Below are 24,882 nucleotides of genomic sequence, written 5' to 3' on the forward strand. Positions count from 1 at the left end.
AAATCAAGGGTGAAGCCAAGAAGACCTAATGGGCTTCATTTCTGGGAACAAGTAGGGGGGACAGCACAAGAGTAGGGAAGACTCAGTGTTTCTTTTTGTCCATGAAGAGATGCTCACAAAGCTATAACCATTAGCGATAGTGATAATCTGTACAAAGAACTTGGAAATACAAGGCGTAGGCTACGGAAGGTGATCCAGTCTTACAATGAGGATTGCCAGAGTGCATCCAAACCATCCTCTAACTAGCTCTGTGATATTCTCAATAGCATTGTGGAACACAAGCCCATGGGAAGTCAAGTGAAATGAAACACAAAACAGCTAGAAAAGGAGGAATGAGTACAGAGGTAAGAAAAAACAATAATAATAAAATACCCCCTCAAGACCAATCTGCAAAAATAAATACAAAATAGTTGAGAAAAACTAATATGCAAGCTAATAAACTCAACTATTGGACATAACCACTCCTAATGAAATGAAAATAATGGAGTAATTTAAATAGACAATTAATATATAAACAGTGTACACTTAAGTTGGTTTTCTGAATTATATCTAAGAGATGCTGTCATTAGACATACTACTAAAAACAGAGTTTATAAAAGGTCACTTCAATGTTAATAGAAAAAACAGAAATAACTACTTTACTTAAAAATTAAAAATGTTAGGAACTATATCTTACAGCATTCTTTTAAATAATGGATTTGCATTTGAAATAGAGCCTTATCACAGATGCTTCTGTAGAAGAGAAACTAAAAAGAAGAAAAACAGTAGAATGTTTTTAAAAAGTTGTGGAAATAGGTGGTATAATTTACCTCGTATCCTAAACGACTATCTGCTGACATTCGACAAAAAGAGAGTAGTGCTTGATGGAATGCAGGAGACAATTTCCTAGAAGAAAATGTTGTATGAAAAAGAGACAATATCAAATAATTACCATTGACATTTAAGGAGAAATTTAAGTTACATATTATAACTTCCATTCCAGCATTAATCCTATCCCACAAATGCTAATCAGATTTCTGAGCCATCACTGACTTGAAGAACACTTCACTGGAGAAACTTACTTATATAGGTCACACAGGAGAAAAAAAATCAATAGTAACTGGTGTTCTTGCAGTAATTTGATGTTATGTGAAAAAATGGCAGTTACAATTAGTGGATCAAACCTAAAGTGGTATAGTAGATCAATGACTATAGAACTGATTTGAAAATCTGAAATAAGGACTTTCTCCCAACCCCAATTCTCTATGGTCCCAAAAAGATAAACAGAAAGGTAAAGTGGATACAAAGGTTGACCTGGTATATTGCTGAGAGGAATTAAAATTTTGCAGATATACATAGCTAATGATAAATCTGAATATTAGAAAACCACATACAATAAGTCTAAAGATAAATGGAGACGCAGCTCATTCAATATTCATGATACATTTTAAAGAAAGTTTCTGTTTGCAGTTGAAAATATTAGCCTATTTATGTTTAATAAAGGAGGTTAAAACATTATATTTCTAAAACACTACCAGTCTCTATGTAGTATTATTCATAAAATTATGACTATGAGTTGTACTTCATGTGTTAAATCTGCAAAGAAAAGGCTAACACCAATAATTAGATAATAAAGCTTATTTAATATACACCACAAAGTGGTGCTCAGTAATTTCTATGATTATAGAGTACTGTACCAAAGCTTGAGCCTTTTGCTGTTTTATGCTCCTCTCATATTCCCTCAGAGGGGGACCATAATCCTTCCACTTGCCCAAGTCAGAAACCTCAAATCAGGCTTGATCCTTTTTTTTGAGACGGGGTCTTGCTGTATTGCCCATGCTGTCTAGAACTCCTGGGCTCAAGCGATTCTTCCATCTCAGCCTCCTAAGTAGCTGGGATTAGAGACAAATGCCATCGTCCCTGGCTTCCTTCCCTTTATTTTTACCCCAAATCCATTCAGTCTTTCAACTTCTAATAATCTTGCAGATTCTAATAATCTTGCAGATCCATATACTTCTTTCCCTTCCCATTACCAATGTTTCAGTATAGAACAGGCCTCCATCATTTCTTACTTGGGTTCTTCCAACATATACCTGTATAGTTTCCTTGCTCCCAGTCTTGCTACCTTCCAATTACCTCTAGCTCAGAGGACCCTTTCTAAAGCTTAGATACCATCATGTCCCAACCTCTACAATGAATTAATGCAAGCTTACATGACTTCTTAGACTTTGCTTATTTCTCCAACTTTGTCTTCTATCCTTCCTTTCACTAGCATTATTTGCTTAAGCCTTACTAAGTCCTTCTTTATTCCCCTAAAGCACTGTTTTGTTTGTGCACGTGGGAACACTCTTTCTTTTACCTCTTTGCTTGTTAACTCTTACATAGTTTTCAAACCTTGGATGACACTTCTATGAAACCTTCCTGCTCTGAAGACTAGGTTAGTGCCTTGATTACATGTTCCCAAAGCAAGCTGAACTTATTTTATTATACTACTTTTCATACCTTACTGTTATTGCTTGTCTGTCTCTCTCATACTATAAGGTTTGAGGTTTGGGCCATGTCTGTTTCAATTCTGTGACCAACACAGACAGAGAAACAGACACCCACACACACACACCCCTACTATACACAGAAAAAGTTGTGGTTCATGAGTGAAAAGCTTTACTTAAATAAAAATCCAATACTTCTTATTAATAATGAGGACCTGTAAGTCTGAAGCAAATTAGTTGTGCTTTTCTATTACATGCTCAGAGTAGGCATAACATCTCTCTATTTAATAGGAAATGAAGTATGACCTTGTGGCTGAAAATGTACCATAAGACTTAAATGAGTTAATATACACAAAGCATTGAGAATTCTGTGTGACATATAAAAAGAGCTCAGTAATATTCCTTTCTTAAAAGTATTTTTTAATTATAATCTAAGAGTTTTAAAATTATATTTTGTCCCCTCCACTAAGAAACATAATCACAAAGTACAGGGACCATGGTTTTTGTCATCTGTGATTCTGTAACCCAATATAAATTAAACATATGAATTAAAAGAATACTAATGATGTAATATTTGTAATGGAGGCAGACACAGACCAAAAAAAAAAAAAAAAAAAAAAAACAACTAGGAGCAAAAATTATTCCTTCTTTAACACAGGCAACTATGCAGCACCAAAATATTCCTCTGAGTCTGATAATGACTAAAGGATACAGAAAAAAGCACTGGGTGTTTGTAGCACACAGTAATAACATATTAGTTACGGGTTTAAGTACTTAGCTAAGATAGAACTTAGCCCATTCATGGGTAATTCCTTTTTGATTTAATTTAATTTAGTAACTAATAATTTTGTGACTTTTTTTGTGACAACTACTTTGCTATGTGTTAAGTTCATGTTAAATATAAAAATTCATATATTTGATCTACAAAAACAGTTTAAATAAAAACAGTAGCTCTTCCCGTTTGACACACACTAAATAGCTAAAAGATGCATTTCAAAATATAGGAGGCATACTAACCTATTGGGTTTATCAAAATGAACTGTGTTTTTACTTGATGGAGAAGAAGGTGGCATTCCTTCTCTTTCTCTCCTGGGGAATGAATTTGGGGAATTCTCTTTAGGAATAGTGGAATCAGTTTCATCTGATATTGAAAGATGGATGTCTGTGTTTTTCCCCTTGTCTGAACTATTTACATCTGGATGTTGTCCACTGTCCTCAGAGTCTTTGTGGGGCAACTGATCCAAAGAAGGCTGAACAGAGTCACAAACTGCTGGGATGGCAAAGTGTTCATTTTTGAGGAAGTCCATTTCACTGTAGAAAGAGAAATTAAGAGAAATCACCAGAGGACAACTGTATTTTTGAAAACTAGCATAAATCTCATAATGGGTTTAATGTTTTAAAAGTATATTTAAAAGTATTAGTAGCAAATGGTTGGCAAGTGATAAATCTTTTTTATGCAATATTCACTGATGCTTCATATACCTAAAAATGTAGCTATAAACTTAAGAGTGAAGCATAAAAATGGCCTTAAAAACCCTGCTTGATTGGCACTTAAATTTCTTTTATTCATTTGCAAACTGGGAATAACTCCCTCAAACCCACAGAATTATTATAAGAACTAAACGGAATAATGAATGGGAAATACGTACAACTAATGAAGGAGAAATCAAAATATCTTATTTCTTAGTGTCAAGACACAATTGATTGTAAGATCACCATATTGATTTAGTAACTTGTTTTGAGAAAAAATACCTATTACTATTTTAAATATATTAAACAATTATAAAACTTTCTTTCAGAATTATTAAAATGTGAGGCCATTATGCCTTACAACTGGAATATTGTTTCCTATATTTGCATAACTTGCCAATACCTTTAAACACCTTAAGAGGATTTTTGGGAATGATGATCAAGTACTCACCTTTTAAGTCTTCTGATTTGCTCCATCAATGACCACTTCTCACTATTTAACAAACTAATTTTATCTTCTAATTTCTGTACTAACATGGAGTTCTAAAATCAAAACAGGAGAAAAACAGAAACTCAAGATCTCACTGTATGCTTTTACATAGTTTAAGTACTTTTTGTGGACTTGACTAATTAGTTGCTATCTCTCACCTCTGCAGGCTGGGGAGTTTCAAGAGTTGGAGGAAGGTTGCTTATAATTGGTGTAAGGGCCTCTAATTCATCTTCTTCTACTCCACTGGCCACATCTACAAGATCTTTTCCAGTCACTTGATGATTTCCAAAATCTCGGTAGAGTTGCAATAAGTCTGGAGGTTTTGGAATGTTTAATCCTACATCATCCCATAATTCAAAATCCTAAAAGATAAAAAATGATAACATAAAAAAATCTTCGAGGAAATTTTATCTTGCATTTTTGAAATTCATATTATTATTGCTAATACCTTGTTTTTGTTTTTGTTTTGTTTTTTTAGATAGGGTCCTGCTGTGTCATGCAGGCTGGAGTACAGTGGCACAATCATAGACAGCTCACTGTAGCCTCAAACTCCTGGGCTCAAGTGAGCCTCCCACCTCAGCCTCCCAAGTAGCTGAAACTACAAACACCCGCCACCATGCCGAACCAATTAAGAAACATTTTTTTTTGTAGAGATGGGGTCTTGCTTTGTTGTCCAGGATGGTCTCAAACACCTTGCTTTAAGCAATCCTCCCACCTTGGCCTCCCAAAGTGTTGAGATTATAGGTGTGAGCCACCACAGTCAGCCTCTGTGAATATATTGAAAACCCAATATAATCATAATTTTGTTATAATATCAAAGTGTATGTTCCAAGTTAGTAAATAACATTCTTAAATTTATTTTATACTTTCCACTATCCAATATCATTCTTGTAAGTTTCCTCAGCTTCTAGATAAATAGGTTTAATTGTCTTAGGTATCAAAATGTTACACAATTTTTTATTATATCTCTTAAAAATATAAACTCCTTTTACTTTGTTTTATATTAACTTTAATCTCATAAAACATGCTCAAATATTTGCATGACATCATAAAACATGTCTAGATTAAGGAAGTCTCAGTACATAAATTGTACCTATTATTTATAGGTTATAAGTAAACTCAAAGAAATCAATTTTGTTCTTCCTTTATTACTCCAACTTAATACATTAGTGTAATCTCTAGTGGGCAAGGAAACAATTTAATCTGCATGTCTTCTTGCTATAAATGTGTGAATATAATTCATATTATTAAAAATGTTTCTGGCAATTTTCAGAATCCAAATAGCTACTCTTCAATTTGTTGTGTATTAAAACATGTTCAACAGTTTTATTAACTCTAATACAGTTTTATTAAAAGTAGAAAAAAGCATAGCAATTTAAGCATTCTATAGGCAAAGATCTTCAGAAGAGCTTTATAAAGTTGCTGAGTAATCAACTGCATGTAAATACATTGTCTCACCATTCTATCTTCCTCCACTGTATCAGAATTTTAGTACTAATTTGATATATTATAACCTATGAGAACCTCCATGAGAAATTGACATACTAATTTGAACATTCTAAATGTGATATTCTTATTCCTTTGATGGTTTATTTGAATAATGAGATAGCTATTATTGAGGACTAAACCTGAGGCAGATATGAGTATTACAAGTGGGGGGCTTTAGAGAAAACCACATGAAGTATGGAATTTGTGTCTTTCCCCACTATCACTGTTATAAATTAATTTGAGGGAGGTTTAAACTGGTCATCTGTAAAATGGGTAAAACATTTATTACCTCTTAGCATTTTTGTAAGGATAAATTAAATGTATACAAAAGCCTTAACACAGTGCTTGGCCCACAACAAGAACTAAACAACTTTTAGCTTAAAAAAAAGAAAAAACTTATTAAATGAACATCACACATAATTCAAATGTCCATTTATCTATCATTCATCCAAAATTTAAGACGTATCTGCCTTGAGCTTAGAACTAGAAATAATTTCTAGTGGCTCCGTTATCCTTGCCAAAACTTCATCCAGTCTTAGCTAAACATTCCAATTGATGTGTTGTGGTATCTCAGTGTGATTGAATTTGCATTTCTCTAATAAACACTAATGTTGAGAATCTTTTTCACGTGCTTATTTTCCATCTATATAACTTCCTTGGTGAAGCACCTGTTTAAATTTTTTGTCCATTCTTTTAAAAAATGGATTAATTTTCTATTATTAAGTTTAGAGAGTACTTTATATATTTTGGATATAACTCCTTTATCAGATATGTTACTTGCAATATTTTCACCCTCTCGGTCTTCTCATTCACTTAAAAGTGGCTTCCAAAGAGCAGAAGTTATCAATTTTGATGAGAGCAAATCTGACAGAGAACATCATGCTTTTTGTGTCATATCTAATAAATCTTTTACCTATCTTCCAAGCCTGCAGTGATTTTTTCCCCTGTTTTCCTCTAGAAGCCTTACAGCTTTTTAGGATCTATATTTAAGTATATGCTCCATTTTGAGTTAATTTTTATATATGGTATGGTTTGATGTTTATTTTTTTAGGGCAAATGGTTCCATTACCATTTGTTAAAAAAAAGACTACCCTTTCCGCATGGAAGGTATTTTGCATTTTGTCAGAATTCAACAGATCATCTATGTGTAAGTCTATCTCTGGACTCTATTCTGTTTCATCAATTTATTCATCTATATACCAGTATTACACTGTCTTTACTATAATATCTTTTAAGACTTGAAGCCAGGTAGTTTAGGTCTTCCATATTTGTTTTTCTTTATTAAAGTTGTTTTGCTGTTTCCTTTTCATATGAATTTTAGAAAAAATTCATTACTTTCCACAAAAATGCCAGTGAAAAGTGAGATTCAGATTTCACTGAAAATACAAATCAAAATTGTTACCTTGACAATGTTGGGTTTTCTGGTCCATGAGCACAATATCTCTTCATTTAAATCTCTTTAATTTATCTTAGCATGTTAAGTAGTTTTCAGTGTAGAAGCTGTTTGTCAGATTTATTCCTAAGTTATTTCCTATTTTTTAATACTACTGAACATGATATTTTAAAAAATTTGATTTCCAATTGGTTGTTGCTAAAATAACATACGATAGGTTTTTGTATACTTACCTTGTTTCCTACAACCTTGCTAAAATCACTTAGTTTTTGTACCTTTTTTGGAGAGTCTATCGGATTTTCTATACACACGATTATGTCATTGGTGAATAAGGATTGTTATTTCTTCCTTTCCAAAATGTGTGCTTGAATTACTTTTTCTTGCCTTATTGCACTAGCTAGAATCTTCAGTATGATGCTGAATAGAAGTAGTGAGAATAAATGTTCTTGTTTTTGTCTCCATCTTTCATCATTAAGAATGATGTTAGTGTGGGATACTATGCAGTCAAAAAAAGGATGAGTTCAGTCCTTTGCAGGGACATGGATAAAGCTGGAAATCATCATTCTCAGCAAACTATCACAAGCACAGAAAACCAAGCACTGCATGTTTTCATTCATAGGTGGGAATTGAACAATGAGATCACTTGGACACATGGCAGGGAATATCACACACTAGGGCCTGTCAGGGCATGAGGAGCTGAGGGAGGGATAGCGTTAGGAGAAATGCCTAATGTAAATGATGAGGTGATGGGTGCAGCAAACCAACATGGCACATGTTTACCTATGTATCAAACCTGCACGTTGTGCACATCTACCCTAGAACTTAAAGTATAATAATTAAAAAAAAAAAGAAAAAAAAAGAATGACGTTAGTGATAGACTTTCTATAAACGTCCTCTATCAGTTGGGGAAATGTCCCTCTATTTCTAATTTCTTTAAAGTTTTAAAAGAGAATGGATATTGGATTGAGTCAAATGCCTTTTCTGCATCTTCTCAGATGATTATATTATTTTCTTTTTAATATGATGAATTATGATGACTGATTTTTGGATATGAACTCAACCTTATATTCCTGGGATAAACCTCATTTGGTCATAATGAATTGTCCTTTTAACATTTTGTTTAATTTGATTTGCTAAAATGTTATGTATAATTTCTATATCTATATTCATAAAGGAAATGAGTCTGTAATTTTATTTGTTTGCAGGGTCTTTCTCTGGTTTTGATATCAGAAGTATGCTGGTCTCATTGAATGAGTCAGGAGATATTCCCTTACCTTTAATTTCTAGAAGAGTTTGTATTACTTCTTCCTTCAATGTTTGGTCAAATTCGCAAGTGAAGCCATCCAGACCTGGAGTTTTTTTGTAGGATTATTTTTAACTACAGATTTTATTTCTTTAATAAATATAAAGCCCTTCAAATAATCTATTTCTTCTTGAGTGTGTTTTGGCAGTTGTCTTCTTACAAGAAATGTTGTTCATAACATTCTTTTATTATTCTTTTAATATAAGTAAAATCTGTAGTGATGTAACCTTGCTCATTGTTGATTCTGGTAATTTGTATCTTCTCTTTTTTTCTTAATCAGTTAGGCAAGAGGTTTATCAATTTTATTGATCTTCTCAAAGGACTACTTGTTTGTTATTTAATTTTTCTCTATTGTTTTCTGCTGCCTGTATCGACTTGTGCTATCATCTTTATTATTTCCTTTCTTCTACTTACTTTGGGTTTCACTTGGTTTTCTTGTTTTAGTTTCTTAAGGCAGAACTTGATTTCACTGATTTGAAATGTTTTCTTTTCTTGTATAGACATTTAGTGCTATGAATTTCCCCCTAAGTGCTATTTTAGTTATATCCCACAAATTTTGATATGTTTTGTTTTCATCTTCACTCAGTTCAAAATACTTTATGATTTCCCTTTTAATTTCTTTTTTAACTCACGTGTTATTTGGAAATAACTTTGTTACTAATTGCTAGTGTAATTTCACCATCTTAAGACTTGTTTTATAACCCATAATATGGTCTACCTTTGTAAGTGAACCATTTGAATTTAAAAAGAGTATGTATCCACTGTTGAAGGATGAAGTATTTTATAAATTGTAATTATGCCCAATTGGTTTATAACGTAGCACAAGTCTTCTACATCCTAAATGATTTTCTGTTGACTCGTTCTATAATTATTGAGAGAGCATTGTTGACATCTCTAATTTCTGATTTTTATTTGAGAAGGACTAATCATTTACATTTACAGTGAATACTGATAGAGCTAGGTTTTAATCTAACCATTTTATTATCTATTTTCTATGTATTCCATCTATTTTTTGCTCCTCTTTTCCTCCTTTTCTGTGTTCTTTTTGACCTCTCAATGTTTCTCACATATTCAAAATCTTTCCTATTCGCTGTTTAGTCAATCATTTAAAAAACACGATTAACCCAAACTATAACCATAGTATAGCATTGCATAACACTCATGTTAGTTAAATATTAGTTTAATGTCTCTTACATAGCACATGTTCAGTGATGCTACCATTGAATAAAATATAACTAGATACTTATTGCATTTAATTTTGCCAAATATATTCTAATAACTGAGGAGAGAACTGAACTATCTTACTAAGAAAATTTCTATTTTTGCTAAAGGATTTATAGGAGATTTTGCGAACCAACAGAATAATCTTGATTTAAAATCATGGCCTTCAGATTCCTACATAATAAATTTGCTGGCATTTACTTTTTTAAGGTACAAGATTCAAACTGATCCATTAGCACTAAGAAGTCAAAATATTCCATTTGAGAGATGACACTAAAATAAGACATCTTTTTTGCTTAAAAGATTTTATCTGGAAAATAATAATAATAATAATAAAGTTCTAAAATTGGCCCCTATTCAGAGAGACACAGCTGATTTTCTCACTCTCATTTACCATATACTCTCTTAAATACTGTCATATATTTATCTAACATCTTAATTGTTACAGTGCAATTGAGGAGGTTTATAGTTAAACTGGATTTATAAGTATACAATAACCTATACTATCAAGTATATGTCTTTAAAAAGCATACTTTATGAATATATGCAAAAATGAGTGGACCATATAGTCCCTGAGGAGTGGTAAAAAGGAATCTAGAAAGAATGAAAAGTCTTTATGTAGAAAGCAACAGGGAAAGAATAAAATCTGTAAGCCAATAGAATTTATAGACTGGGTAGGCAAGAGACTGCTGTTTCTGGTAACTAGCCTTGTAGAATTTTACTATACAATAACTTACAAAAAAAAAAAGGAAACTATGTACAAGAGAAAGTGAATTATAAGTGTAAAAAAAAAATTATTGTAAAAATAAAAACTAACTTTACCTGATCATCGTTTTCATCTGAAAAGGTTATTGATGTAAGCTTGTAGTTATTCTTCAATAAAAATTCATTGACTAAGAAGTTTAGAGCTCTCTTTTCAAGAGGTTTGATTGGCTCCTGGAAGCAAAATAAGAGGCAAACAGGAAATTATAAGTTTTCCTCCTTCAATATTTATGTTACCATTTTATGTGGAAGATAATTTTACATTTGTCTTCCATCACTCACCTGAATTTCAGGACTTGATTTGTAATTTTTTCGTTCCTGTAGAGGAACTTCATGTTCTGGTGGAAAAAAACATAAATAGTATTTTACTATTTTACATTTTAAAATATCTCTGCTACTTCTACATTGTCAAAGTTGAAAAGTCTCAAAAAAGTTTTATGTACAACACCTGCGGCCTTTGTCAGGTTGGCTCGGAGGGCCTGAATGGTCTCCTTGGCTTTCCGTAGTTCAAACTCCAGGACTGGACAGGGATTTGGAATAAACACACAAAGGCATCCAACCAAGAAAAGGGAAACAAAAATTAAAAAATAAAAAGCAAGGATGGGTGTGAAAAAAAAATACAATTTGTATTGAAAACAGAAAGCATGCAATCTTTATGAAACTTGTGAACGCATGCAGCAGAGTTGATTTGCAAGCAAACTGGTGAATGTTTTCCATAGTTTTAGTAGAATTCAGGGGGTTATTATCCAATGTTCTAGCTGTCTGACAAGGAATAGCTCTATTTAAAAATAAAATCTATGGCATACTCTCGTTTAAATAAATAAAAATATTAATAATCTGGGTACTTCTGCTTTATTCAGTCTAGGTAAGAAATGTAATGGATGTGTTCAGGTGACATAATTTTAGGGGATAAGGTAAAAATTAGATGAAGCCCAAGCAAATATTCTTAAAAAGAGAAAACTTAGGATTTTTTTTTTTTTTTTACAAAAGTTAACTTAAAATGCATTGTCTAGAATAATGTTATAAATCAACGTACAGAAACGTTAGTGAATAGATCCCTTTGTTAGGATGTTGAAGGAATATGGTTTAAATATTTAACAAATGTCATGATGTCTATATATTTTTCTACAAACAAGAGTATGTTTTCTAAAAACAAACATAGATATGTCAAACACATATCAAAAAGTAATAAAAACCCAAAACCCAAAGGGTTTTATTTTTCATTTAAAGCCACAGGAAAGAAATAGTTTCACTTTTAATTTCTAATTAAGATAATTCTATAGCAAATGAATGTGTACATTTCTAAAAGTATAGTTTTCTAAGGATACTGAGTAGGACTAAGTAGAATTTCAAAGTTTCTGATAACTCTTCCAATAAATTTGTTCATGTTAAGAGGTACTAGTGAAACTCATAATTTCTCCTATTATCACATAGTGATTATGTCATAAATATGAATATTGAGAAACATTTTAATAAGCTCTTTAAAATATTTCATCACGAGTGAGATTTAACTATGTGTGTCTCAACTGGGGATTTTTCTTAAAATATGTAATTACTGTGCTGAAGAAAAAGCCAAGGTTAGACTTGAGAAAAAAATATATTTCCGAGAAGTAAAGCTCTGGGAAAATTAAGTGATCTTTGCCACAAATGAATATTAAGAAATTATAGTAGTTAAATCATTCTGCATAAAAACTGGAACTTAAGGTTTCATCTTAAAGATGCAATTTTTTCCTAACTGACTAATACACAGAAAAAAGATGTCAAATGAGATGTTATCAGAGCCACGGCTATAAAAGTATATGGAAAAATTAGGATTCACTCAGTTTGCACATTTTCAATAAAAACAAGATGTAATTGAATCACATCTAGTACACAAAGGCCAATTATTTTGATGCACAGAATTTAACTGCAGCAACATGGAAGCACCACTAAAAATCAGATGACATTGTATGTTACTATATGTTTTTTGGTAGTCAGCAATGCTGATCTGCAAATACTTCTGTGCAACAAAGTTAAACATTTTTCTTAACATTTACACTTCCGGAAACTCTTAGAGTTGCATTGAAGTAAGACTGGACACATTCAGTGTGTAAGGTAAGTACAGAATAGGTTTACACACAGCATGTTGGTTTACTTTTTTTTTTTTTTTTTTAACATTTTAAAACTCTAGGCAATTGATTTTGATTTAAAAATACCTAACTGTATCTTAAATAAAATAACTACATATATCATGCTTTTGATATCACTTAAAATTTTCTAAGACATTACAGAACAATTGCAGATCAGAAGTGCCCTACGCCAGAATGATAGAAATATGGAAAAAAAAAAAAAAAGAAAAAAGAAAAAAAAAAGCTGGTTAAAACACAACTGGGAAAAAACTGAAAATGCAATTGGTGAAAGTTTAGGTGACCAAGAGTAAAACACTGAATGATTAAGGCACAGAAAGCCAGAAAAACCCATGTCAGACGGCAAGAATTTATATTTTTATGCACATCTACATATATATTGCCAAATGTCATTAGATGTTACCAATGCTTTGAAAAGATAGTACTTATCAATATGAATTCACTCTGCTGCATGTTTCTTAATATACAATATAGACTTTAAAAGACAAAGGCATATGTTTGAATCTATAGCACATTTCTATAAAGGCATAATATGATCAAGTAATTGCAGTTACATGAGAAAGTTTCAAAAGAAAGGTTAATAGCAGTGTTATATATACAGATACATGAATGTATCTTCTTTATTAACATTAAAGCTAAAAATTAATTATCCTGTAAAGAGAGACGTGCCAAACAACCTTGCAAATACTTTAAAAATATTGTAATTCTTCCTAAAAATGTTTGAGGATATGTATGTTTACTAAAAATGCTGCAGGAATGAACAACCAAGAGGCTCATTCTACTAGTCCAACTCTGCTGAATATGATTTTACTAGAACTAAAGTAATAACTGCAAAGATGTAGATGTATATTAACATCACATATCATAATCTTACCAAAACAGTTAACACTTAAAAGTCAGTATAAGCAACTCTAGATTGGTTGAAACAGTTATTTCTCAAGCTGCAATGGATAATACTGTAGTATATTAGAGGCACTTGAGTGCTTAAAGGTTACGCTTTCATAACTTATGAGATGTACAACTATGTGGAGACACCAAAGGTGAAATGTGAAATTTCAAAGTAGAAATGAAATATCAATACTTTGTTGTCCAACTCAATTCATCACTAATATTATCTTGAAATGCTTGCTAGACTTAGTTCTTTTTGGCTCACATTCAAAATATTGCTGTATTTTAAAAGATCTTTTCCATAACACTGCTCTGAAGAAGTAGTTTTTCATTCCCATTCTAGTTCATTATTGATGAGTTCCAATCAATAGGTCTGAGTCATCTACTTTGCTATGTAAAGTTGTCTTCTTTCAAGTCAGAATTTTCTGGATTTTTTCCTGACTATAAGGTGATTTGAAATAACACTTCCCCATTTTTAATACTTATTTTAGTATCCAAGAACAGTTGTAGGAAAAGAAAAAATTCTCTTTTCAATTTTTGTAAGAATATGAGTTAGAATAAAATCCCATCCCTAAAATAATACAGAAGTCCTAAGGCAGTACTATCATCACCTCTACTAGGTTTAGAAAATTCTTCCTGCCAATTATAGACTTGAGAAACTTAGTACTGTTAGGCATGACTTAGCAATAAATAAGTGAAAGCAAGATGCAATCCCCATAGTTTGTAGATATTTGTTTTTCTATATTCAACTTGGTGGGAACAAAACATCCTCTTTCCCACAGCATTAAAATAAAATTCTTCCCATTATTGTTCTTTCTGCTTGAGTTCCTCTATCACTCATCTCAAAGTTGGTGTTTATCAGTGTATCATCCTTAGCCATTTTCTTAATTTACACACTCCACTGGAATGACTTTCACTCTTGTGGTTTTAAGTTTCACAAGTACTCTGAAGACTCCAAAATTTAAAAAATATTTTCACAAGACAAAGACCTACCCAGTTATCTCCTGGACATGCCCACTTGAATGTCTCATAAATTACTAGTTCAATCTTATCTAAATTGATCTCATCATCTTCCTTTCAAACCTGGTTCTCCTGCAGTCTCCCCAATAATGGCACCATTATTTACCCAGTTGGCCAAATGGGAAACCTGCAGATGACTATTCACTTATTCCTTGCCCTTACTCTCACACCAATTAAATGTCTAAGCCATACTGATTCCAACCTTTAATAACTCCCTAAATAACCATTGATCTAAACTGTCTCTGCAATTGTCATAGTTCAGACCTTTATGACTTAATATATAAATTACTACAATAACCTAAAACCCTAAAGACCCTGACAAATTATGCAGAAAACCATGATTTTCTAAACTTATATGACCACAAAATTCTGTTTCTTTTTTCCCACTTTTGTTTTTCCCCTATGAAACGAACATTCTCATGAAATACACTTTCGGAAATGTTAATCTAAAGTAAAGATAAAACCCTCCTTCTCCAGCCCACAAAAATTTAATGAACATATAATCACTTGTATTTTTAGATTAAATATAACCACCCACCACAATGATGTATTCTTTTTTTCTCTCTGAGCCTATTTTAATTTCACAGTGATGAATAACAAGAAATCTATTTTCAAAACGCTATTTATCTTCTTTACAGCCTTGTTGGAGCACCTATCCTATTTTAAATCTAACAAAATTATGAAGTAAGATTTAGCTATGGTTTAAATCAAGAAAATAAAAATGTACTGCTAATAGGAAGGAAAAGATTTATCTGTACCTAGGGAGAAACATCAAATTAGAAGCCAAATAGGCTTATTTAATCCTGATAAGGCTGGATATGGGTGCTGCCAGGCCATTACCTAAGAAATGAGAAGGCTATTTCTAATCCAGGAGACAGGGACAGATGATCTCAAAGCAAAAATCTAAAGACCATTTTAGAATGTCTACTAGATTATGTAAGCTTCCTAAAGGCTTCATGTCTGTACTGTTGACTGATGTTCCTAGAGCAGCATAATGCTTGAACTATAGAGAAGGCACTCAGCAAATACTTGCTGAGTACAAATGGACATTCCAATACTTGTCTGAAACATTAACTGATCTTACCAGCATTCAGGAGTGTCGTTGCCTACAAATCAGAAAGCATAGTTCTAGTTCTCCAGATCTCAAAACAGAGTTAAGGTGTTAACTAGGGAAGTAATTCAGGAATAGAGATGTGAGAACAAATAAAGTCAGGGACTCTGATGCTAAAAGATAGATCTTGTGAACCTGAAACAGGAATATAGGGGGGTTCTAAAATCAACAAGGTCTCTATCACCATTTCCAATGTACTGAACTTATATCTGTATGACAGATATAGACATATTTCAGACAAATTTCTGAAGAGCAGAAACGCTATCTATCTTGTATGTCTACATAGAAACCTAACACATAGTACCTAAGACATAGCAGATGCTCGAAATGCCTAAAATAAGTTAAATAATGGCTATCTCGATATTTAGAACACAGATGTCTCTTGTTACCTTTAAGAAAACTAGAAAATTGAAGAGGTACATTGTATATGTGCTAAGTACAGTAGTTTTGTTTAATAACATAGAGAAAGGCTTTTACCTAAAATGAAAAATCACCTATATTAAAGTCATTTTGGTTCAATGTCTGCTACTACTTAAATCATTTTATATAAAAATGTATACTTCATATAGAAAATAGAGAAATGGAAAATAGCTAAAATAAAAAGTTTTTAAAATTTTACTTCTTTTCTAAGAAAATGGCTCTGTGAAATAGTTTCATATAAGAAAGACAAGAATATTCTATCCACATGAATATACAGATGGGTCAGAGCTACAGCCTGGTACTAAAAGATCTATTGTGGGCTCTGGAATAAAACCTCTATATGATACATCCTGATCATGCCCCTTACTATATGTAAGCTACTGGGTAAATTTTTCAACCTTGGTATAAGCATTAGTTTTCTAGGCTTATAGAAACTATAAACCTAAAAATGACCTATTTTGCAGCATTCCTAACAAGATTAAATAAAATATTTTATATAAAGCACCTAGCATAGTACCTGACATGCAGTAGGTGCTTAATAAACATTTGTTCCTTTAGAGATCCCTTCCTCTTTGAAGGAATATGTTAACCAGACTTTTAAATCTACAAGAAAGGTGGTAAGAATGATGCTGAAAACAAATCTAATATCTGTCTCATAAATTAACACCTGATTAAGGGTTAGAGGAGACCCTTCATTTGCCAGGTGGGTAAACAGACTCATCAGTGTGTTATCCACAAGCTCCTTCTACCCAGCATTGGTATAGGAAAAGAATACAGATGTTTGTTCTTAGATGTCTCTTCATTCTTCTTCTTTTCCCCTCATATCATAGTAACAGACACAGTTTATTCTGTTATCCTACAGAAGCTTATTTCAGAGCTTCTGCCAACTTGGGTAGATTTGAAATGAGATATTCTAACACTTTAAGTCATAGAAGCTTCAAAATTAAATCATTGGGAGATGGAATTTACAATTAAAATAGTGGAAAGATTTGAAAAATTTGCAGCCTGTCCATGTAAAGACTGAAAAGGTATGTTCAGAGAACAAACTAAGGGTGTGGTAAGTGGCCATTTTCTAAGGATATGAGTAGAAGGAAGCCAGGTAAGACATCAAGACAATGGGAGAAAGACCTTGAAGGCATCGCAGAGCTCTTTCAGGCTGTCCCTCCTATGACAGTCCCAGAGTTCTAGGCGGGTAGAGTAGTTTTGGGAGGCAGGACCAGGGTGCCCTCTGTGGTTTTACTGCTCAAAGCCGCCTCAAAACTCTGCTCCCTGCATTCTGGTGCAGTACTCCTTGGCCACTCCATCTATGACTCCAGCAGGTCCAAGTGAGGCTTGTGGTGCAGCTCCAGAGGGTACAAGCAGTAAGCTTTGGCAGCTTCCTTGTGGTGTTGACTCTGTAGACATGTAGACTGTATGAGCTGTGGGGCCATGGCAGCCTCCACCTAGAATTCAAAAAACGTATTGCGAAGTCTGGGGGCCCAGGCAGAAACCTACTGCAGGGTCAGAGTTGCCACAGAATCTCCATCAGAGCAATGTCAAGAGGAGCTGTGGGAGTAGGGCCACTTCTGAGACCCAGAACTGTACGGCTACCAGCTTGCAGGAGTAGCCTGGGAGAGCTACAGGCACAAGACTCCAACTCATGAGGAGTTAGTGAGGTTTACATGCGATTCAGTGGCAGATGAGAGGACAATTATCTTTTCCCGATTATTGGCCTTTTGACAGGCTTTTCAAGTAAAAGCAAAGAGTCACAATCTTTTTGTGAATAGGAATTATGATTAATTGAAACTTTTAAAAAAAGTTTCATCCACACACTAACACATTTGGTTCAGTAACAAGCCATGGTACGTGAGCACTAAAAGACTGAAAGATATTCTCTTGGGATTATATATGCTCTTCTTCCTCCTTTTCCTACTGAACATGAATCACAGCATTTATTTATATATGAGCACAGTATAGTAATAAAAAGTTATTTTATTTCTTCAAACAAGATAAATAGTATATTCTATAGGTTAAAAATGTAAGGTCTGCTGTCTTATGACAGTCTCAAATTAAAAAAAAAAGGCCAAAATTATCACATATTTAATACATTTCAATCCTAGTTGTGCAAATCTGGGGGTTATCCAGGTTTGCTGCCTTTTGCTCACTGTCTCTCAAAAAGCGTTTAGGTCAGAGAGAATATCAACCTTTTTATTCTGCCTTCTAATAAAAAGTTACACAGTGAAAGACAATGTTATGTACACAGTGAAATTTGGTCAGAGGAACTTCTACTTTCTTCTTGTCTTCTACCTATATTGACATAAATAGAGATTATACCAAACAATTAATGATCTCATATATATATATATACACACCTTTTTTTTTTTTTTTTTTTTTTTTTTGAGACGGAGTCTCACTCTGTCACCCAGGCTGGAGTGCAGTGGTGTAATCTTGGCTCACTGCAACCTCCGCCTCCTGGATTCAAGCAATTCTCCTGTCTCAGCCTCCTGAGTAGCTGGGACTACCAGCACATGCTACCACGCCTGGCTAATTTTTGTATTTTTAGTAGAGACGGGTTTCACCATGTTGGTCAGGCTGGTCTCGAGCTCCTGATCTCAGCTGATCCACCTGCCTCCGCCTCCCAAAGTGCTGGGACTACAGGTGTGAGCCACAGCGCCCAGCCTAATGATCATAAATTTAAGCTAAACATTTTGCATTTATGTCAGCTTCCCCCTACTTAGAAGTACTAAAATATCTAAATCAGGAAAATAATAAACCTCTTTAATTTTACTCAATCTAAAATATAAGTTTTAATAAGGAAATTAAAGGAAAAAACATAATTATATAGATAACTTCTGGGTAGGAGTTATTTTTTAATATGTAAAAATTTGTACAATAAAACTATACAAAACTACATATGGTCTCTAAATAAACTAAAATACCATATATTTTATAATATAAATAGCTAATACATATAACAAGTGCTATTTAATGAGTGATATAATTAGGATAAATTCATCCTAAAATTTGAATTGTTAATTTTTAGATATTATCAATGTGATTTGCCATTTTGATACAGTTGTTAATAAATGATGCTCATAACTCAACCATGATTTGACATGGAGAGCCACATTAAACTATTCTAGTGACTTCCCCATTACATGGATATTCTGCTATTATTTATATTGCTGAATCCTCTCTCAGAAAAACAATTACTTTTTTTTCTAACTCATATAACACTGTCTGATATTTTAAAATATTCAATATCTCTAGTCTTGAGCAAGGAATGAAAATCATTTATTGGAATGACATTTTTAATTAGACCAAACCTAATCTTTTATACCAAGAGGTAGCAAATAATAGTCAATCGTAGACTGTTCCTGGGCTATGTAGATTTGAATCCTAGCTCTGCTACTGAGTCTTACATAATTTCTCTCAGAGCCTCAATATCCTGGGGACAGGAACAAGATAACAATTCTATAACTCAGTGAGTTAATATAAATTTAGAACAGTGTTTAGAATGGAACAAATGTTATATAAGAATCAGCACTCATTTTTATTCATAATGACCACAAGGGTTAAGCATTTGGTATATTTTAAAAAAACTCGTCTCAGTAAATGGAAGAAATATTCAACAGAGTTGGTCAAGAGAGAAATCACGTTATAGGTATTCCCCGACCCCATATTTCTTTCACAGGCCCTGTGTGTCCCATGCGGCATCCCTTTTGTTCCAGAAGTACCTACCATTTTGATAGAGCTCAAAATACCCAACTGATATCTGTCTGCTTTCCCCATCTCTCTCAAAGCCTAAGTCTTATGAAAACTACAATTCCTGCAAGGCACTCAAGAATGACTTCAATGGCAGACAGACACAGACTTGAGGCACCAGAAAGGTAGCAGATATTTACACCCAAGGAGCCAAGGCTGCTACAGAGTGAATTCCAAAGTGGACCCCTAGCAAATTCCAACAGGGCTTATCTGGTGTAGGCAGAACACAGGGTACAAACTGATCCACTGAAGTTCCTAAAGATTCAGTGGTGGTGCCTGGAAGGCAAGACTGGTATGGGAGAGAGGATGGGGGGATGGGCAGGGAGGACAATTGAAATGAGCAACCAAGCAATTAAAAAGGATGTTGTCCTTCTTATTGGGATGGGCAGTGTCCTGGAAGCCCTCACTGTATCAGTCATTAACCCTCTTTTACTGGATCATAGCACAGTCAGAAGTTTCTGAAGACATGCTGTGACAGCTGGGGAACACTCAGGGAACTCAAGGCAAAGTTTTAGCAACAAGCACAGAAGTATTTCAACCTTTTTTTTTTTTTTTAATTTAAGAGATTAGGTGTCATTATGTTGTCCAAGCTGGTCTCAAATTCCTGGCCTAAAGCAATCCTCCTACCTCAGCTTCCCAAATAACAAATAGCTGGGATTACAGGTGCAAACCACCATGCCTGGCTCAAAACCAATTTTTAATAATCAATAGAGTTGTGTTGGTACACATATGTGACTATCAGCCCTGGTTTGGAGGATCAAAGGAATGAGGCTAAGGTCCAGCTTTGTCTTGGACCTGTCATACATGAGTTTTACAACTGTGTGGTTGTAAACTGCTGGCTCCAAGTATAACTTATCAAATTACAGGGATACATAACCAGAAACTCAGTACCAGAAGAAGAAAAAGTTGGAGAACCCCTAAACTTGCAGTAAATTAGTAATTAGTAACATAACTTTGTATAATAACTGTATATGTTATAGTCACGTACCAAATTGTAGAAGGAAAAAAAATTCCTCAAGCCATTTCATTATTTCTGGAATGTCAAAGAATCCAAATCTGTCCTTACAATTTTACTCACCTGCCACTTTTTCATCTGTTTCCCTGTTACCATCATCTGAATATCTTGCAAAGTCTAAAGAATCAAGGGTACTAATGCTCCCAGCTCGATCTATAATAAAGAGAAATATAAAAAAATTAAATGTGCATTTTAATTTAATTGTTAAAATAAGGAACAGGAATTCAAATACTTATAATTATTTCTAGTTAATAAACCAGTAATTCTAAGATCTAGGAATTCTTTTAAAACAACAACAACAAAACAAAGTAAAAATGCTAACAGCAATCAACTTTAAAATAACCAAGTTTCCCTGCCCAAATCTCTGGCCAACTGCCAAACAATGCACACACAGGCAATATTGCAAGCAGCCCAGCTAAGGACAAAACAAACAAACAAAACAGAAATTTGAGCTGCCACCTAAAAGTTTACAGATTGAACAAGTGCCTACTGAAAGAATAGAATCCAGTCTTCACAGCCTAACACACACGTCATCCATCGCACAGTCAAAAATTACTTGATACACAAAAACCAGTAAAATGTGATCCACTCCAAGAAATAAAACAATCAACAGGGACCAACTCCTAGATGATACCAGGAGATAATGGTAAAATCAGTAGACTAACATTTTATAATAACTAGTATAACTATGCCATGTGAAGTAAAGGAATATATGTATACAATAAATGAAAGGAGTTAATATCTTAGCAAAAACTATGGAATGTAAAAAATGCTAATAGAAATTCTAGAACTGAAATACAAGCATCTGAAATTTAAAATGCCTAGTATAGCCTAATCACAGAATGGAGATGAGAGAGGAAAGGGTCAGAAATCTCAAAGATGGATTAATGGAAAGTATTCAATCTGCAGAATACAGACAAAAAAGATTGAAAAGAAAATTGACAGGGACAAGTGGAACAATAACAAAGGTCTTACATATGCAGAATTGGAGTCCACAACCAATGAGGCAAGAGATGGGACAGGTACAGGTCCAAGGTCAGGGAACATCAAGGAGGATAAATAAAGAGAAGAGAAACTTAGGCACCTATTAATCAAATTGCAAAAAACCAAAAATTTAGAAAAATATTAAAAGCGGACAGAGAAAAACAATGTTCTCACAGAGGGAAACAATGATTTGAATGACTGCTTATTCCTCATAAAAAACCATGAAACCAAAAACATCCAGTTTGGAAAAGAACAAGCAAAACTATTACTATTCACAGATGACATGATGTTATATCTAAGAAACTCTCAGGAATCCACTAAAAAACAATTAGACCTAACAAATGAGTTTTTCAAAGTTTCAGAACATGGGACCAATGCACAAAAATCAGTCAGATTTTTATACATTAGCAATGACAATCCAAAATTAAAACGAAGACAAGTTTCATTTCCAAACACATCAAAAAAAACTTAAGAATACATTTAACAGCAGAGACATACATAGGCTCAAAATAAAGGGATGGAGGAAGATTTACCAAGCAAATGGAGAACAAAAAAAAGCAGGGGTAGCAATACTAGTCTCTGATAAAACAGATTTTAAACCATCAAAGATCAAAAGAGACAAAGAGGGCCATTACATAATGGTAAAGGGATCAATTCAACAGGAAGAGCTAACTATCCTAAATATATATGCACCCAATACAGGAGCACCCAGATTCATAAAGCAAGTCCTTAGAGACTTACAAAGAGACTTAGACTCCCATACAATAATAATGGGAGACTTCAACACTCCACTGTCAACATTAGACAGATCAACGAGACAGAAAGTTAACAAGGATATTCAGGAATTGAACTCATCTCTGCAGCAAGTAGACCTAATAGACATCTATAGAACTCTCCACCCCAAATCAACAGAATATACATTCTTCTCAGCACCACATCGCACTTACTCCAAAATTGACCACATAATTGGAAGTAAAGCACTCCTCAGCAAATGTAAAAGAACAGAAATTATAACAAACTGTCTCTCAGACCACAGTGCAATCAAACTAGAACTCAGGACTAAGAAACTCAATCAAAACCGCTCAACTACACGGAAACTGAACAACCTGCTCCTGAATGACTACTGGGTACATAACGAAATGAAGGCAGAAATAAAGATGTTCTTTGAAACCAATGAGAACAAAGATACAACATACCAGAATCTCTGGGACACATTTAAAGCAGTGTGTAGAGGGAAATTTATAGCACTAAATGCCCACAAGAGAAAGCAGGAAAGATCTAAAATTGACACTCTAACATCGCAGCTAAAAGAACTAGAGAAGCAAGAGCAAACACATTCGAAAGCTAGCAGAAGGCAAGAAATAACTAAGATCGGAGCAGAACTGAAGGATATAAAACACAAAAAACCCTCCAAAAAATCAATGAATCCAGGAGTTAGTTTTTTGAAAAGATCAACAAAATTGACAGGCCGCTAGCAAGACTAATAAAGAAGAAAAGAGAGAAGAATCAAATTGATGCAATAAAAAATGATAAAGGGGATATCACCACCGACCCCACAGAAATACAAACTACCATCAGAGAATACTATAAACACCTCTATGCAAATAAACTGGAAAATCTAGAAGAAGTGGATAATTTCCTGGACACTTACACTCTTCCAAGACTAAACCAGGAAGAAGTTGAATCCCTGAATAGACCAATAGCAGGCTCTGAAATTGAGGCAATAATTAATAGCCTACCAACCAAAAAAAGTCCAGGACCAGATGGATTCACAGCTGAATTCTACCAGAGGTACAAGGAGGAGCTGGTACCATTCCTTCTGAAACTATTCCAAACAATAGAAAAAGAGGGAATCCTCCCTAACTCATTTTATGAGGCCAACATCATCCTGATACCAAAGCCTGGCAGAGACACAACAAAAAAAGAGAATTTTAGACCAATATCCCTGATGAACATCGATGCAAAAATCCTCAATAAAATACTGGCAAACCGGATTCAGCAACACATCAAAAAGCTTATCCACCATGATCAAGTGGGCTTCATCCCTGGGATGCAAGGCTGGTTCAACATTCACAAATCAATAAACATAATCCAGCATATAAACAGAACCAAAGACAAGAACCACATGATTATCTCAATAGATGCAGAAAAGGCTTTTGACAAAATTCAACAGCCCTTCATGCTAAAAACGCTCAATAAATTCGGTATTGATGGAACGTACCTCAAAATAATAAGAGCTATTTATGACAAACCCACAGCCAATATCATACTGAATGGGCAAAAACTGGAAAAATTCCCTTTGAAAACTGGCACAAGACAGGGATGCCCTCTCTCACCACTCCTATTCAACACAGTGTTGGAAGTTCTGGCTAGGGCAATCAGGCAAGAGAAAGAAATCAAGGGTATTCAGTTAGGAAAAGAAGAAGTCAAATTGTCCCTGTTTGCAGATGACATGATTGTATATTTAGAAAACCCCATTGTCTCAGCCCAAAATCTCCTTAAGCTGATAAGCAACTTCAGCAAAGTCTCAGGATACAAAATTAATGTGCAAAAATCACAAGCATTCTTATACACCAGTGACAGTCAAACAGAGAGCCAAATCATGAATGAACTTCCATTCACAATTGCTTCAAAGAGAATAAAATACCTAGGAATCCAACTTACAAGGGATGTAAAGGACCTCTTCAAGGAGAACTACAAACCACTGCTCAGTGAAATAAAAGAGGACACAAATGGAAGAACATACCATGCTCATGGATAGGAAGAATCAATATCGTGAAAATGGCCATACTGCCCAAGGTTATTTATAGATTCAATGCCATCCCCATCAAGCTACCAATGAGTTTCTTCACAGAATTGGAAAAAACTGCTTTAAAGTTCATATGGAACCAAAAAAGAGCCCGTATCTCCAAGACAATCCTAAGTCAAAAGAACAAAGATGGAGGCATCACGCTACCTGACTTCAAACTATACTACAAG

The 24,882-nt window shown here is 33.8% G+C and overlaps 1 protein-coding gene across 6 annotated transcripts in view; it reads right to left on the bottom strand.

Moving 5' to 3' along the window:
• RELCH (RAB11 binding and LisH domain, coiled-coil and HEAT repeat containing) overlaps nucleotides 1-24,882 on the bottom strand; it is a 125,149-nt gene that overhangs the window by 75,011 nt on the left and 25,256 nt on the right. For all 6 annotated transcript variants that reach the window (XR_005236981.2, XR_005236980.2, XM_008013881.3 and 3 more), the window contains exons 2-9: nucleotides 20,983-21,072; nucleotides 11,044-11,115; nucleotides 10,878-10,933; nucleotides 10,656-10,769; nucleotides 4,587-4,790; nucleotides 4,390-4,481; nucleotides 3,486-3,779; nucleotides 810-885 (exon numbers count right to left, since the gene is read on the bottom strand). Coding sequence is in view for 4 of the 6 variants with exons in the window: in XM_008013881.3 (XP_008012072.1) it covers nucleotides 810-885; nucleotides 3,486-3,779; nucleotides 4,390-4,481; nucleotides 4,587-4,790; nucleotides 10,656-10,769; nucleotides 10,878-10,933; nucleotides 11,044-11,115; nucleotides 20,983-21,072 (998 nt within the window). In the remaining 2 variants the exon portion in view is untranslated. The remainder of the gene's footprint in view (nucleotides 1-809; nucleotides 886-3,485; nucleotides 3,780-4,389; nucleotides 4,482-4,586; nucleotides 4,791-10,655; nucleotides 10,770-10,877; nucleotides 10,934-11,043; nucleotides 11,116-20,982; nucleotides 21,073-24,882) is intronic.

Source organism: Chlorocebus sabaeus, chromosome 18 (genome assembly GCF_047675955.1).
Source record: "Chlorocebus sabaeus isolate Y175 chromosome 18, mChlSab1.0.hap1, whole genome shotgun sequence".
NCBI classification, from domain to species: Eukaryota; Metazoa; Chordata; class Mammalia; order Primates; family Cercopithecidae; genus Chlorocebus; species Chlorocebus sabaeus.